Here is a 13,987-nt window from a genome sequence, read left to right as displayed (position 1 = left end):
TTTCGCAATCAAGTTTTATTTCCATAAACCACTTGCTGTTGTTTATTTTTCAGCTTTTTGTACTTTTTTTATTACTGTTTTTTAAACTTCATCCAGTTTTTAGTTGTAATTATGGGAAGAGATAAGCCATAATGGGCTTTACTTCATCTTGATCCTATCACATTTTGTTTCTGATTGGCATTTTAAAATATAGAAATGTAAACTGTAAACACCTGTGGCTTAGGTTGTAGCCATGTTTATTTTCTGATATAAATATCAAACATTTTGATATAAATATCAGACATTATTTGATACTTAAAATATCAGATTCTCTAAATGAAGAACTTGCTAATTTTAAGTATGAAAGAATGTAAAGTATCTCTTTTGGACAAGCAAAAAACAAACAGATCATTGTTACCTTTATCATTCACTTGGTTAACACAACTGATTAAAATGAACACAGATTCACTTTTTCAAAGAAAAAGTGTTATGAATGGCATTGAAGTACTGGTATCTGTCTTGTTTTGAAATTAATAAAGTAAAATTTGAATTTGTTTTTTTTTTGGCTGCACGGTATGGCTTGTAGGATCTTGCCCTTTCCCCCTGCACTGGAAGTGTGGAGACCTAACCATTGGACCACCAGGGAATTCACAAAACTTAAACTTTTAAAGCTTTTAAAACTGAAATATTTGCTTGAATTAGCTACCTTTTTGAAGAATGTAGAAAGCAGTGACAAATTTATCACTTATTCAAATTATGAGATATGCCTTCTAAATTCATTATGGCTTTTCCTTTGAAAAACAAGTGAACATTTTTATTGAAATATAGTTGCTTTAAAATATTGTGTTACTTTCAGGTGTATAGCAAAGTGATTTGGTTTTATATATTTATATATGTAATCAAAAATATTCATATTCCATTATTTTCCATTAAGGTATTTATAAGATATTTGACTGTAGTTCCCTGTGCTATACAGTTAAATTCATATTGTTTATCTGTTTTATATATGGTAGTGTATAAATATCAATAACCTCAGATATGCAGATATGCCACCCTTATGGCAGAAAGTGAAGAGGAACTAAAAAGCCTTTTGATGAAAGTGAAAGTGGAGAGTGAAGAAGTTGGCTTAAAGCTCAACATTCAGAAAACAAAGATCATGGCATCTGGTCCCATCACTTCATGGGAAATAGATGGGGAAACAGTGGAAACAGTGTCAGACTTTATTTTTCTGGGCTCCACAATCACTGCAGATGGTGACTGCAGCCATGAAATTAAAAGACGCTCACTCCTTGGAAGGAAAGTTATGACCAACCTACATAGCATATTCAAAAGCAGACACATTACTTTGCCAACAAAGGTTCGTCTAGTCAAGGCTATATGGTTTTTCCTGTGGTCATGTATGGATGTGAGAGTTGGACTGTGAAGAAGGCTGAGCGCCGAAGAATTGATGCTTTTGAACTGTGGTGTTGGAGAAGACTGTTGAGAGTCCCTTGGACTGCAAGGAGATCCAACCAGTCCATTCTGAAGGAGATCAGCCCTGGGATTTCTTTGGAAGGAATGATGCTAAAGCTGAAACTCCAGTACTTTGGCCACCTCATGCAAAGAGTTGACTCATTGGAAAAGACTCTGATGCTGGGAGGGATTGGGGGCAGGAGGCGAAGGGGACGACAGAGGATGAGATGGCTGGATGGCATCACTGACTTGATGGACGTGAGTCTGAGTGAACTCCGGGAGTTGGTGATGGACAGGGAGGCCTGGTGTGCTGCGATTCATGGGGTCGCAAGGAGTTGGACACGACTGAGCGACTGATCTGATCTGCTCTAATGTGTTAGTCCCATACTCCTAATCTATCCCTCCCTCCTCTTCCGTTTGGTAATTAAGTTTTCTATGTCTGTGAATCTGTTTCTATTTTGTAAGTTAAGTTTCTTTGTAGTACTTTTTAGATCCCACGTTTAAGTGTTACCATATAGCATTTGTCTTTGTCTGACTTACTTCACTTAGTATGATAGACTCTAGGTCCATCCATGTTCCTACAAACAACAGCAATTATTTCATTGTTTTTCAATATTCTTTTGTGTGCATGTATGTATGTATTATGTAAGTATGTATATATACATGTGTGTGTGTGTGTGTGTGTATCACATCCTCTTTATCCACTCATCTGTTGATGGTTACTTAGGTTACTTCCATGTCTTGTCTATTCTTTGTATCTTTTTCAATTAGGGATTTTGTCTTTTCCAGATATATGCCCAGGAATGGGATTGCTGGATCATATATGTTAACCCTATTTTAGGGAACCTCCATACTGTTCTCCATAGTTAGTCACTCAGTCGTGTCTGATGCTTTGTGACCCCATGGAGTGTAGCCCACCAGGCTCCTCTGTCTGGAATTCTCCAGGCAGGAATACCGGAGTGAGTAGCCATTCCCTTCTCCAGGAGATCTTCCCATCCCGGCAATCAAACCCAGGTCTTCTCCACTGCAAGTGGATGCTTTACTTGAGCCTCCAGGGAACATTCTTACCAACAGAGTAGGAGGGTTCCCTTTTCTCCACACCCTCTCTAGCAAGTGTTTTTTTGTAGACCTTTAGATGACAGCCATGCTGACCCATGTGAAGTGGTGCTTCGTTATAACTCTGATTTGCATTTCTCCGAGGATTAGCAGTGCTGGAATCTCTTCACGTGCCTGCTGGCCATCTGTATGTTCTCTTTGAGGAAATGTTTACTTAGGTCTTTTGCCCATTTTTTGATTGAGATTTTTTAAAATATTGAGCTCTATGAGATAATTTATGTATTTTGGAAATTAAGCCCTTCATCGCATTGTTTGCAAATATTTTATCTGAGGCCATAGGTTGTCTTTTCATTTTAAAGCAAGTGAACTTTTGATAAATGTTGAATGGTTTCATTCACAAAAAGACAAATTTAGTGATTTCATTTATATAAAGATTAGTTACTACTTAAATCATTTAGGGAAGTATATTTAAGTAAATTTTATTTTTGAAAGATCTGTTGATATATAGATATTCATACTAATGAACAGGCATAATAAAGCTGGAAATGCTTATAAGGAGACTAGGAAATAGTTTATTGGTGTCCATTGTTAAACCTTTATGATTTTATTGTAAAAAGGTAATCTTAGGAATAAATTTACTTTTTGTACAGAAGAACCGTTTAAAGTAGTTTATTAAAGCACCCATGAATAAACTCTGCTTGTAAATGAAAGTAAGAAATTGGTCCTTAAGTTTGTATTCTGAATTGACTTTGATCCAAAATGTCACACAAGTAGGAAGGTGATTAAAATCACCTTTGAAATCTCTCTCATCTTTATGTGTAACAGTATTTGGCTTCTTTGGTTCAAATTTGGGCTCTGTTGTCCTCTTTACATTGACCTCTCTATGAGATATGTTGCTTGGACTAAGGTAAAATTGCATTATAAAAACACAGACTTGGGTCCATTTTGAAATGACTTATCATTAACTATTAGGATTGGACATTTGTAAATTTTTAAAAATTTACTTTCCTCTCTGCCTTTAAATTAGGTGCTCTGTGGATGTGTATAGTTTTAAATCCCCACTGCAAGTTGGAGCAGAAGGCCAGTTGGCTAAAACAGCTAAAAAAGTGGAATGGTGTTGATGTCTGTCCATGGGAAGATGGAAATCATGGCAGTGAATTACCCAACTTAACCAATGCTCTGCCTCAGGGTGCAAATGCCAACCAAGGTGAGTCCACAGTGATAATCTGCTCATTTTGTACCTACTTAATTGTCCCTCTGCGGTTATAACAGTAACTTACAATAAATTTGGAAACATTATTTTACTCACTTAAGAACTTACTATAACTCATGGACTTAATGTTTTAACGTGAGAGTGTGTGTGTGTGTGTGTGTGTGTTTTAATTTTTAATCAAGATCTGTGATTTTTTTTTTCATATTCTCAGAATACAGATGGATGTAATACTTAACATGTACTAGTATGTGTTAAAATTGCATACTAATTATTTAGTTTGAATTTTAAAAAAAGTTCATGTTATGGGTGGTAGTGAATTACTGTGTAAAACAAAATTATTGAGAGACCTGAGGAACTGTTATTCTGTGTGTTGGTCAGTTCTTATTTGGGATACTATGCTATGTAATCAGTTAAAAATTCTTAGTTTTAGAATGTGGTATTTACATTTAACTCCTGGGACTACAGGGGAATGGGGTGCTGCTGGCATTCAGACCAGGAAAATTCTTTATTGTGAAAGGACTGTCTAGCATACTTGCCCCCACCTACTGTAGGCAATAGTACTCTCTAGCCTTTGGCAGCTAATGCTCCCAGGCATTTCCACATATCCTCTTAAGTACCTCTGTCTCTCATTTCTCTACTGTTGTGTGTGTGTGTATGTTTTTTTTTTAAGTTTCTCTTTCTCTGTTGGACCCACCCATTCAGGACAAGTCTTTCTAATCTTAAAAAAAGTCTGTCTTGCCCTCATTGTCCTGCTAGCTACTGACAGATTTTCTCCTTTCACATCCAATATTTAATTAATTCTTGCAAATAAAAATGTCATTCACTGTCACTGTTTTTGTGTAATTTTGTGCTGCTGCTCCCCCTTTTTTTAGAAAATGTGAAAGACTTTAAATTTATGATATATGCAAGATGGGAGTTAAATGACATCAGGAGGATTCAGGAATCAAGACTGTCTTTCAGTGTGTGCGGGTTCCATCTGTAGTTGGTACTCCTAGAAAGAGCTGGACAGTGCTGAGTATGAAATGTGATGTTAGCACAGTGTTTTCTGTCTCTACAGAGAGAGAAAATAATATGTATTATTCCATAGGGACTTGTCCAATCAAAAAGAGGTTTCAGGCCTTGGGAAGGATGATTGTCTGGCTCTCCTTTGTCTAGAGATATTTGCCTTGGGAATTCAGTATTTGAAATCTGTCACATCTTTATTGCTCATGATGATTTTATTTAATAATTTCAAAGAAAATAAATCTTCCTCTTATACCCCAAGTTTTTTTGCAGAGGCTCAGAATTTTCAAGTTTAACAATTCAACATTTATTGTCTTCCATTGCTAGGAAAAGGATGCTTACATCTACATAGGCAATATATCATTGATCTCTTCTTGACTTTATTATATTTAGAGGCTTCTTCGTGGCTGCCGTCCTAACATTTTACAGTGTACTTTTACTTTCCATTTGGTTACTTTCCCCTTGGTTAAACTTCACTATTCCATAGGCTTTAGAAAACTTCTTAGGAAGTGGTCCAACCTCCAGATAAAACAGTTTCATTTATGGTTTGACCTAGGGATATGCAGTCAGAACTAGTTTCTAAGGGCAGTATTTATGGCTGCTGGGGCTCCTCCTTTTAGAACATCCATATTCTCCAGAGGGGCTGGCAGAAGAGACAACCCTACAGAGGGGCTCTGGTGCTCAGCCTGCAGTGCTTCTGCTGGAGGGCTGAGCAGACTGGCTAGCGGAGAGCCTTTGGTGGCCCACAGAGCCTAGCAGCCATGCAGGTGGGTGAAGGGCACACATGGTCAGACCACGGGCAGAATTGCATGTGTTTGCACATCAGAATGAATGTGAAGCACAAGTCAGGCCGTGTCTTTGCTGAGATTATTTGTTAGAATTAATTGACAACATTAGAATCTGTACCCTTAGAGTAGTGTTTATTTTTTAAATATACCTGAATGGGAGCCTTTTTTAATTTTATCTTTTTTGATTGAAAAAACTATTATTTTATATGTGTGTGTGCTTAGTTGCTTAGTTGTGTCCAACTCTTTGCAGCCCCATGGACTGTAACCCACCAGCTCCTCTGTCAATGGGATTCTCTAGGCCAGAATTACTGGAGTGGGTAGCCTTTCTCTTCTCCAGGGGATCTTCCCAACCCAGGGATTGAACCCAGGTCTCCCACATTGCAGGTGGATTCTTTACCCTATGAGCCACCAGGGAAGCCTGAGAATACTAGAGTGGGTAGCCTCCAGGGGAACTTCCTGACCCAGGAATCAAACTGGGGTCTCCTGCATTGCAGGTGGATTCTTTACCAGCTGATGATGATGATTTCGTTGCTAAGTCGTTTCCGACTCTTGCGACCCCATGGACTGTAGCTTGCCAGGCTCCTCTGTCCGTGGGATTTTCCAGGCAAGAATACTAGAGTGGGTTGCCCTTTACTTCTCCTACTTTGCCACCTGAGCTACCACAAATTTGTGTGTTTATCATTCTAACCATTTAAGATCATGTTTCTCTATTTTCTGTGCTACTACAAAAAATTTTTAAACATAAGATATCTAAGATAAAAATTGACCAGAAGAAAAGAAAAAAAAAAGAAACTGACCAGGACTTCCCTGGTGGTCCAGTGGTTATGACTCCACATTCCCACTGCAGAGGGTGCAGTTTCTATCCTTGGCTGGGGAAACGAAGATCCCACGTGCTGTGTGGCAAAAAAAAAAAAAAATTGACCATGATTTTGATACTTAATCAAGTCAACTTTTTTAAGTCATTGTCTCTGTACATTTTTTTTGTTTCTGTGCTATTCAAAGCTTTATATTTTCTTTGAAACAGTATTTAGGTTTTTGTTGTTGTTGTTGTTACAATTGGTATTATTGATCTCTTAAGAGCCAACCACTGTAAAAAGTCTGGTGTGTGTCTTCTATGTATGTCTATGATCTTACAGTCACATAAAAACATGAAAAGTTAAGATTTTAATTTTTTTAATGAAATTGATACCACAGTGGATTAAGTAGACAGATAGGACTTTCATTCTCTTAGTGCGTGCATAATACTAAGTTGCTCTTTTAAAGTCTTCTTTTAATTTTAAATTCTGTTTCTGTGATTTGAGTTAAATGAAATTGCACAGCCACTTAACACTTATGTGTGATTTGGATTTTGGACTATTTGATTGACTGACTGTAAGAAGTCATGGAATCAGTTTCTTTATATTTATTCTGCTCTGCAAAAAAGCCCTGGTAGGTTCCAAAGGCTATGAAATACAAGGTCCTCGTTCCCCATCTGCAAAGTGTACACTGTCTGCTCCTAACAGGCAGTCTGGGCAGGGGCCAGAACAGATACATCAATGTTTATGCCTCTCAAATTGTCTGTCATCCATGCATTTTGATATGTCTGCCATTCAAGTACAGCTGTCTAAGTCCACCTGAGACCAAGCTGAAGTAATGTCTCTTTCTGTTAAAGACCATTCGAAAGCCTTTCAGAACAGCTGACACAGCTGAATTTGGAGTGAGGTTATCTGTGTTTTGATCTTGACTGCCATTGCCTGGGTGTGTGACCTTGGCAAGTCACTTCACGTCTCTCGATTTTCGGTTCCATCAGCAGAATAGAGGGTTTGGTCTGGATAAATTTTCAGAGCTTTTCTTGATTCAGGTGTGTTTTGATTTTTATGATTTCCTTTATGTCTGTGCTTAGCCAAAGCTCCAAGGACAGGAAGATGAAACTTTACCAACTAAGGAAGCTCCAGATTTTACTTCTCATTTAGTTAAGTCTCAGAACAGTGAGGGGTGATACTTGAGTTAAATAAAGTACCCATAAATAAAAATAGTTTGTTACCCTAATTGTCAGTTGAGGCTCTTTCTAAGGTTTGTGCCATAGTTGAAGGTAAGTCTGGAGTTCGGGACCCAAGGGCTGGGAGGGCAGGTAGAATTCGAACCATGTTTTCCAGAAGAACTGAATAATCCCAGAAGTTGGGGTAAGAATATCCTTTATTTCGCAAACATTTCTTTTCTCCGTCAGGTCCTGAAACTTGAACCCTCTTCGGAGTGTGTGCTTCTGCTCTTTTGTGATGCCCCAGCATACACTATGCTGGGGACATCACACCAGTCATGGAACCTGCACGGGAGTCAGGAGGCAGCCTGTAGGGCAAGGTAAGTGCGCTGGTTTGTTTTGTAGCTATGTTGTGTGGCTTTGTGAAATGTTAAATATATGCATTTATGCCCTTTGGGATATAAAGTACCATTTCATCATTATATCCCAAGAAGCATAATAATTTTAATTGTGCAAAACCGCACAATATAGTTAAAAAATACAACCAAAAGCACAACCCTTCTGCATATTTTTAAAGGCTGATTGCATCTTCCTGAAAGGTTCCATGGCTGGTGTCTCATCTCTTGCATAGTGTTTGTTGATCCCATCAGGGTAGCCCACCACAGCACCTCAGAAATGGGGAGCAGTGAGTTTTCCTGTGATTTTTGTGCTGAGTGCCTCCTCCGAGTGTATTTGGCATGGAAACTAGACGTGACAATTCTTTTTGCAGGACGCCTTTAACCTTAGCTTTGGTGGCTGCAGAGTGTGTGTGTTTGATAAAACAAGAGAATGAATGGTGGCTCTTTGGGCTGATTTGCCTCCTAGTACTTAGGACATGAGACTATTCACCCTCCATCCTTCTGCTTAGGGGGTGCAGGGCAGTCTGTGTGGGTGTGTTCATGAACATCTGGCCACAGAATGCTATGGTATGAAACTGATTTATTGACGTGTGAATCATAGCTGACACAGCTTTCTGAATTGTGGAAAAAACAGATTCATCGAACAGGCCACATCGGACAGTGTTCACCCGAGCCATTGAGGCATGCGATCTCCACTGGCAGGATAGCCACTTGCAGCACATTATCAGCAGTGACCTATACACCAACTACTGTTACCATGACGACACTGAAAACTCCCTCTTTGACTCCCGCGGGTGGCCCCTCTGGCATGGTAAGTGGCCAAACCGGAAAGACATTTCCATGACTTACTTCTTTGTTTAGTTTCTATAGCATTACTGGAGTGGGAGGTGGAGAGTTGAGGGATTCAATGGGAGATGGATGAATGCTTGGCAGTAGGAGTTTTTCATTCAAATCCAAGTTCAGAAATGGTTTCTTGTGTCTTTTTAATAGTATTTTGGGGGAAACATCTTACTATTAAATCCTGTTTTTATAGATATATCTGATAATGGCAACTTTCCTCCCTTCACTTTCTGTTTTAGAACATGTTCCTACAGCCTGTGCACGAGTGGATGCATTACGTTCTCATGGGTACCCCAGAGAAGCACTGAGACTAGCAATAGCTATTGTTAACACATTAAGACGACAGCAACAGAAGCAGTTGGAAATGTTCCGAACTCAGAAAAAAGGTGAATGTGTGAAGGAGTTTGTTTCCATTGGAATGGGATTCTTGGTGATAATGTCACTAGGTTTCATGTTCTTTGGCGGGGAGAGAGCTTTTAAAATTAGAGCCATGGAGATGGCTTCACTCACCACTCTTTTGAAATGTTTAATAGCTAGCTAATCTGTGACAAATTTTAGGCATTTTCCCTCTCTGGTTGAATGTTGTGAAACATAGGTTGTTTTTTTGTTTGTTTGTTTTTTAATGTTTCTTAGTTTCCTAAGTTAATTTTTTTTAAGGGGACAGTTGTTGTTTTTTGGGTTTTGTTTGTTTTTTTTTAACTGTTTGAGTTATGTAGTATATCTAAATTACCTAAAATGCAAGTTAACCAGATATATTTCATTCTGTGAAGAAACACTTTAATTGTGACAGTAAGGGCTCCAGTGGTAGACTGCCTATGTTTGAATTCTGGCAAGAGGTCCCGGCTGGAGACCTTAGGCATTGACTTGACCTTATCTGTGGACTGGGGCTCAATTGAGGACTTGTCTCCTGGAGTTGAAAGATTAAACTAGTTATTTCCTATAAAGTGCTGAAAGCAGGCCTCACATAATATAGAAGCACTGTAAAACATTTTAATTGTAATAACTTGTATATCAGGACATGATGGTGTATTTAAAGTGACCAAAGAGAACTCCTGGATTTTTTAGATTCTGTAAATAACCTTTGATGAGCTGTCAACTGGCAGAACATATTTAAATCCTCTTTGTCTCAGTTTATTAATCTTTTAAATTTTAAATAAGCATTGCTGCTGCTAAGTTGCTTCAGTCGTGTCCGACTCTGTGCGATCCCATAGACGGCAGCCCACCAGGCTCCCCTGTCCCTGGGATTCTCCAGGCAAGAACACCGGAGTGGGTTGCCATTTCCTTCTCCAATGCAGGAAAGTGAAAAGTGAAAGTGAAGTTGCTCAGTCGTGTCCGACTCTTAGCAACCCCATGGACTGCAACCTACCAGGCCCCTCTGTCCATAGGATTTTCCAGGCAAGAGTACTGGAGTGGGGTGCCATTGCCTTCTCCATAATAATTGCAACAGAGTTGTATTACATGCATAAGGCCCTGATCAAAAGAAAGAAATACGATGCTTTCTCTGATTAATCCATGTGCTTCTTTTTCTTCTGTACATGTAGATCTTTTTTATTTTTCTCTGGTATGATTGTTTTGTTTTTACTCTGGAATTTTATATCTTATTCAGAGAGAAGTAGTTTTAGTTGTGATTTTTTTGGCTTGTATTTTTATTTTATTCCTTGGGCAGTTACACACACATCTAGGGTATAGCTGAAAATTATCGAAAGTTAAAATGGGCTGGAGATTATTAGATTGTTGTGTAATATTTTATATCCTCTATATTACAAGTATTAAAAATGTTAACTAACATGTTTTGATGAAAGAAAGTTCCAAAGTGACCACATGAACCAAAAAAGGGGGAGGTCAGATAGGACTGGAATGTCATATCCCTGAAAGTCATTACTTTGTCCACTTCTTCATGTTCATCAAAGCATCACTGGTTACCAGATATATTTGCAGAATATGTTGTTTGGCCCTTAGCAAAATTTTTCTTAAGTCTCTCCCTTCACCTAAACACATACAATATATGGCCAAGAGGCGTTTACTTCTGAAAAGTAGAAAGGATGAAAATAGGCTAAGAGAGAATGAAGTATTTTTTATACTGCAACAGGACAGCTTGTTCTTGATCATCATTGGAGTTTTGAAACTTTACTTTATTGCTCTTTACTAAAAAATGTTTTTAAAATGAATTTAATTTAAATGTTACAATATCTAAGAAATACAAAATGTAAAAATGTTAGTTCATGTAGATTAAGTTGAAACATGTTAAGGTATTAATAGCTGCCTTTGAGGTCTCAGACTCAGTTCTCTTTTAGCCTTTACATAATAAAATTTTTAAATTCAGACTATTCTTTACTAGTACTACATATCATATCTGTATATCTTTCCCTACTTTATTTTTGTTTGCCCATATTCAAATAATAGGTGTTTTTGTACTGTTACAATTCCAAATTGCTGTAGCAGTTATTTCTTATGGGGCCAAGATTAGTAAATAAAATATTTGGCATATGTCAACTTTAAAAAAAATTGATATAATTGACATACAACATTGGTTTCAGGTATACAACATAATGATCCCATATTTATATATGTTTTTAAATGATTGCCACAGTAAGTCTAATACACACACACGCACACTTACAAAGAAATAGAGGAAAACAACAGAATGGGAAAGACTAGGGATCTCTTCAAGCAAATCAGAGATACCAAAGGAACATTTCATGCAAAGATGAGCTCGATAAAGGACAGAAATGGTATGGACCTAACAGAAGCAGAAAATATTAAGAAGAGATGGCAAGAATACACAGAAGAACTGTACAAAAAAGATCTTCACGACCCAGATAATCACTGACCTAGAGCCAGACATCCTGGAATGTGAAGTCAAGTGGGCCTTAGAAAGCATCACTACGATCAAAGCTAGTGGAGGTGATGGAATTCCAGTTGAGCTATTCCAAATCCTGAAAGACGATGCCGTGAAAGTGCTGCACTCAATATGCCGGCAAATTTGGAAAACTCAGCAGTGGCCACAGGACTGCAAAAAGTCAGTTTTCATTCCAGTCCCAAAGAAAGGCAATGCCAAAGAATGCTCAAACTACCGCACAAGTGCACTCATCTCACACGCTAGTAAAGTAATGCTCAAAATTCTCCAAGCCAGGCTTCAGCAATATGTGAACCGTGAACTTCCTGATGTTCAAGCTGGTTTTAGAAAAGGCAGAGGAACCAGAGATCAAATTGCCAACATCCGCTGAATCATGGAAAAAGCAAGAGAGTTCCAGAAAAACATCTATTTCTGCTTTATTGACTATGCCAAAGCCTTTGACTGTGTGGATCACAATAAACTGTGGAAGATTCTGAAAGAGATGGGAATACCAGACCACCTGATCCGCCTCTTGAGAAATTTGTATGCAGGTCAGGAAGCAACAGTTAGAACTGGACATGGAACAACAGACTGGTTCCAAATAGGAAAAGAAGTTCATCAAGGCTGTATATTGTCACTCTGTTTATTTAACTTATATGCAGAGTACATCATGAGAAACGCTGGACTGGAAGAAACACAAGCTGGAATCAAGATTGCTGGGAGAAATATCAACAACCTCAGATATGCAGATGACACCACCCTTATGGCAGAAAGTGAAGAGGAATTCAAAAGCCTCTTGATGACAGTGAAAGAGGAGGGTGAAAAAGTTGGCTTAAAGCTCAACGTTCAGAAAACGAAGATCATGGCATCCGGTCCCACCACTTCATGGGAAATAGATGGGGAAACAGTGGAAACAGTGTCAGACTTTATTTTTCTGGGCTCCAAAATCACTGCAGATGGTGACTGCAGCCATGAAATTAAAAGACGCTTACTCCTTGGAAGGAAAGTTATGACCTACCTAGATAGCATATTCAAAAGCAGAGACATTACTTTGCCAACAAAGGTCCGTCTAGTCAAGGCTATGGTTTTTCCTGTGGTCATGTGTGGATGTGAGAGTTGGACTGTGAAGAAGGCTGAGCGCTGAAGAATTGATGCTTTTGAACTGTGGTGTTGGAGAAGACTGTTGAGAGTCCCTTGGACTGCAAGGAGATCCAACCAGTCCATTCTGAAGGAGATCAGCCCTGGGATTTCTTTGGAAGGAATGGTGCTAAAGCTGAAACTCCAGTACTTTGGGCACCTCATGCGAAAAGTTGACTCATTGGAAAAGACTCTGATGCTGGGAGGGATTGGGGGCAGGAGGAGAAGGGGACGACAGAGGATGAGATGGCTGGATGGCATCACTGACTCGATGGACGTGAGTCTGGGTGAACTCCGGGAGTTGGTGATGGACAGGGAGGCCTGGCGTGCTGCGATTCAGGGGGTCGCAAGGAGTCGGACACGACTGAGCGACTGATCTGATCTGATCTGATGCACATACATATATGTATGCATGTGTGTGTATATATATATGTATATATAGAGAGACAGACAGACAGACATGTTGCTAAGAGTAATACTCATGTTTCTGTTTTTATCCTGGTTGTGTATATTAAAAATCATTGACAGAAATTGCATGGAAAGAGCCTTCCAAGGAATCTAGCGCTCAGTTTCCATAGATTGTAGTACATTGTGCCAGGCCATGCTTTCTATGTACTAAGAGTTGGTAGTCCAAAACAGAAGACTTCTAAAGGAACATTGAACTTGGTGGAATAGCTCTTTAGCTATTTACAAGCCAATATTTTTCTTGTTTATTTTATATTATTTGTAATTTTTATTGTACTTTCCTTCAAGAAGGAACTACTACTATTTATTATTTTAGTAAACACTTACATGTAAAGTACTGCATTGTTTACAATAATGGAGTATATCCTAAAGTATTTGCAGTTTTTTCTCAGCACTCTAACTTGAGAATTTTAAAGTTCTAACGTTCCGTGAAGACAATGAAAAGGGATACATTCCATCCAAATTATGTTATCTTCTGTTGTAGTTCCCCTTTGTGGAAAAGTTTCTCTCTTAAATGGTTTACATATCCATGATAAGGAAGACTCTTGTAAGGTGATAGGGGAGTTCAGGTCTGACCCAGAGTGTAGCTGCTCTTTAGACTCTATTTTAGGTGACTCAGTGAGAAGAATATGTTCTTAATAAAGTTGTAGTTAGCCAATGATAATTCCAGGGAGAATTCTTAGTTCTCTTTAAAGCCACTCCTCGGAGGTAAGCAGAGTTGTCCTTAGCTTCTCAGGTGAAAAGTTGGAATTCATTTTTCCTCATACATTATAATTTAATAGTGTAAACAATAATGTCAACCTAGTACTCTGGACACATGAATTAAATAGATGTTTGAGAGTTTTCTTGGGCAGTTAACACCAT

The 13,987-nt window shown here is 38.5% G+C and overlaps 1 protein-coding gene across 1 annotated transcript in view; it reads left to right on the top strand.

Annotated features, from left to right (window-relative positions):
* Positions 1-13,987, top strand: part of ZSWIM6 (zinc finger SWIM-type containing 6) — a 212,078-nt gene that overhangs the window by 181,625 nt on the left and 16,466 nt on the right. Inside the window, exons 5-7 of the mRNA XM_027520544.1 lie at positions 3,515-3,694; positions 8,480-8,656; positions 8,925-9,071. Coding sequence (XP_027376345.1) covers positions 3,515-3,694; positions 8,480-8,656; positions 8,925-9,071 — 504 coding nt within the window. The remainder of the gene's footprint in view (positions 1-3,514; positions 3,695-8,479; positions 8,657-8,924; positions 9,072-13,987) is intronic.

This window comes from Bos indicus x Bos taurus, chromosome 20, assembly GCF_003369695.1.
Source record: "Bos indicus x Bos taurus breed Angus x Brahman F1 hybrid chromosome 20, Bos_hybrid_MaternalHap_v2.0, whole genome shotgun sequence".
Lineage (NCBI taxonomy): Eukaryota > Metazoa > Chordata > Mammalia > Artiodactyla > Bovidae > Bos > Bos indicus x Bos taurus.
This window is presented reverse-complemented; position numbering and strand designations above follow the sequence as displayed.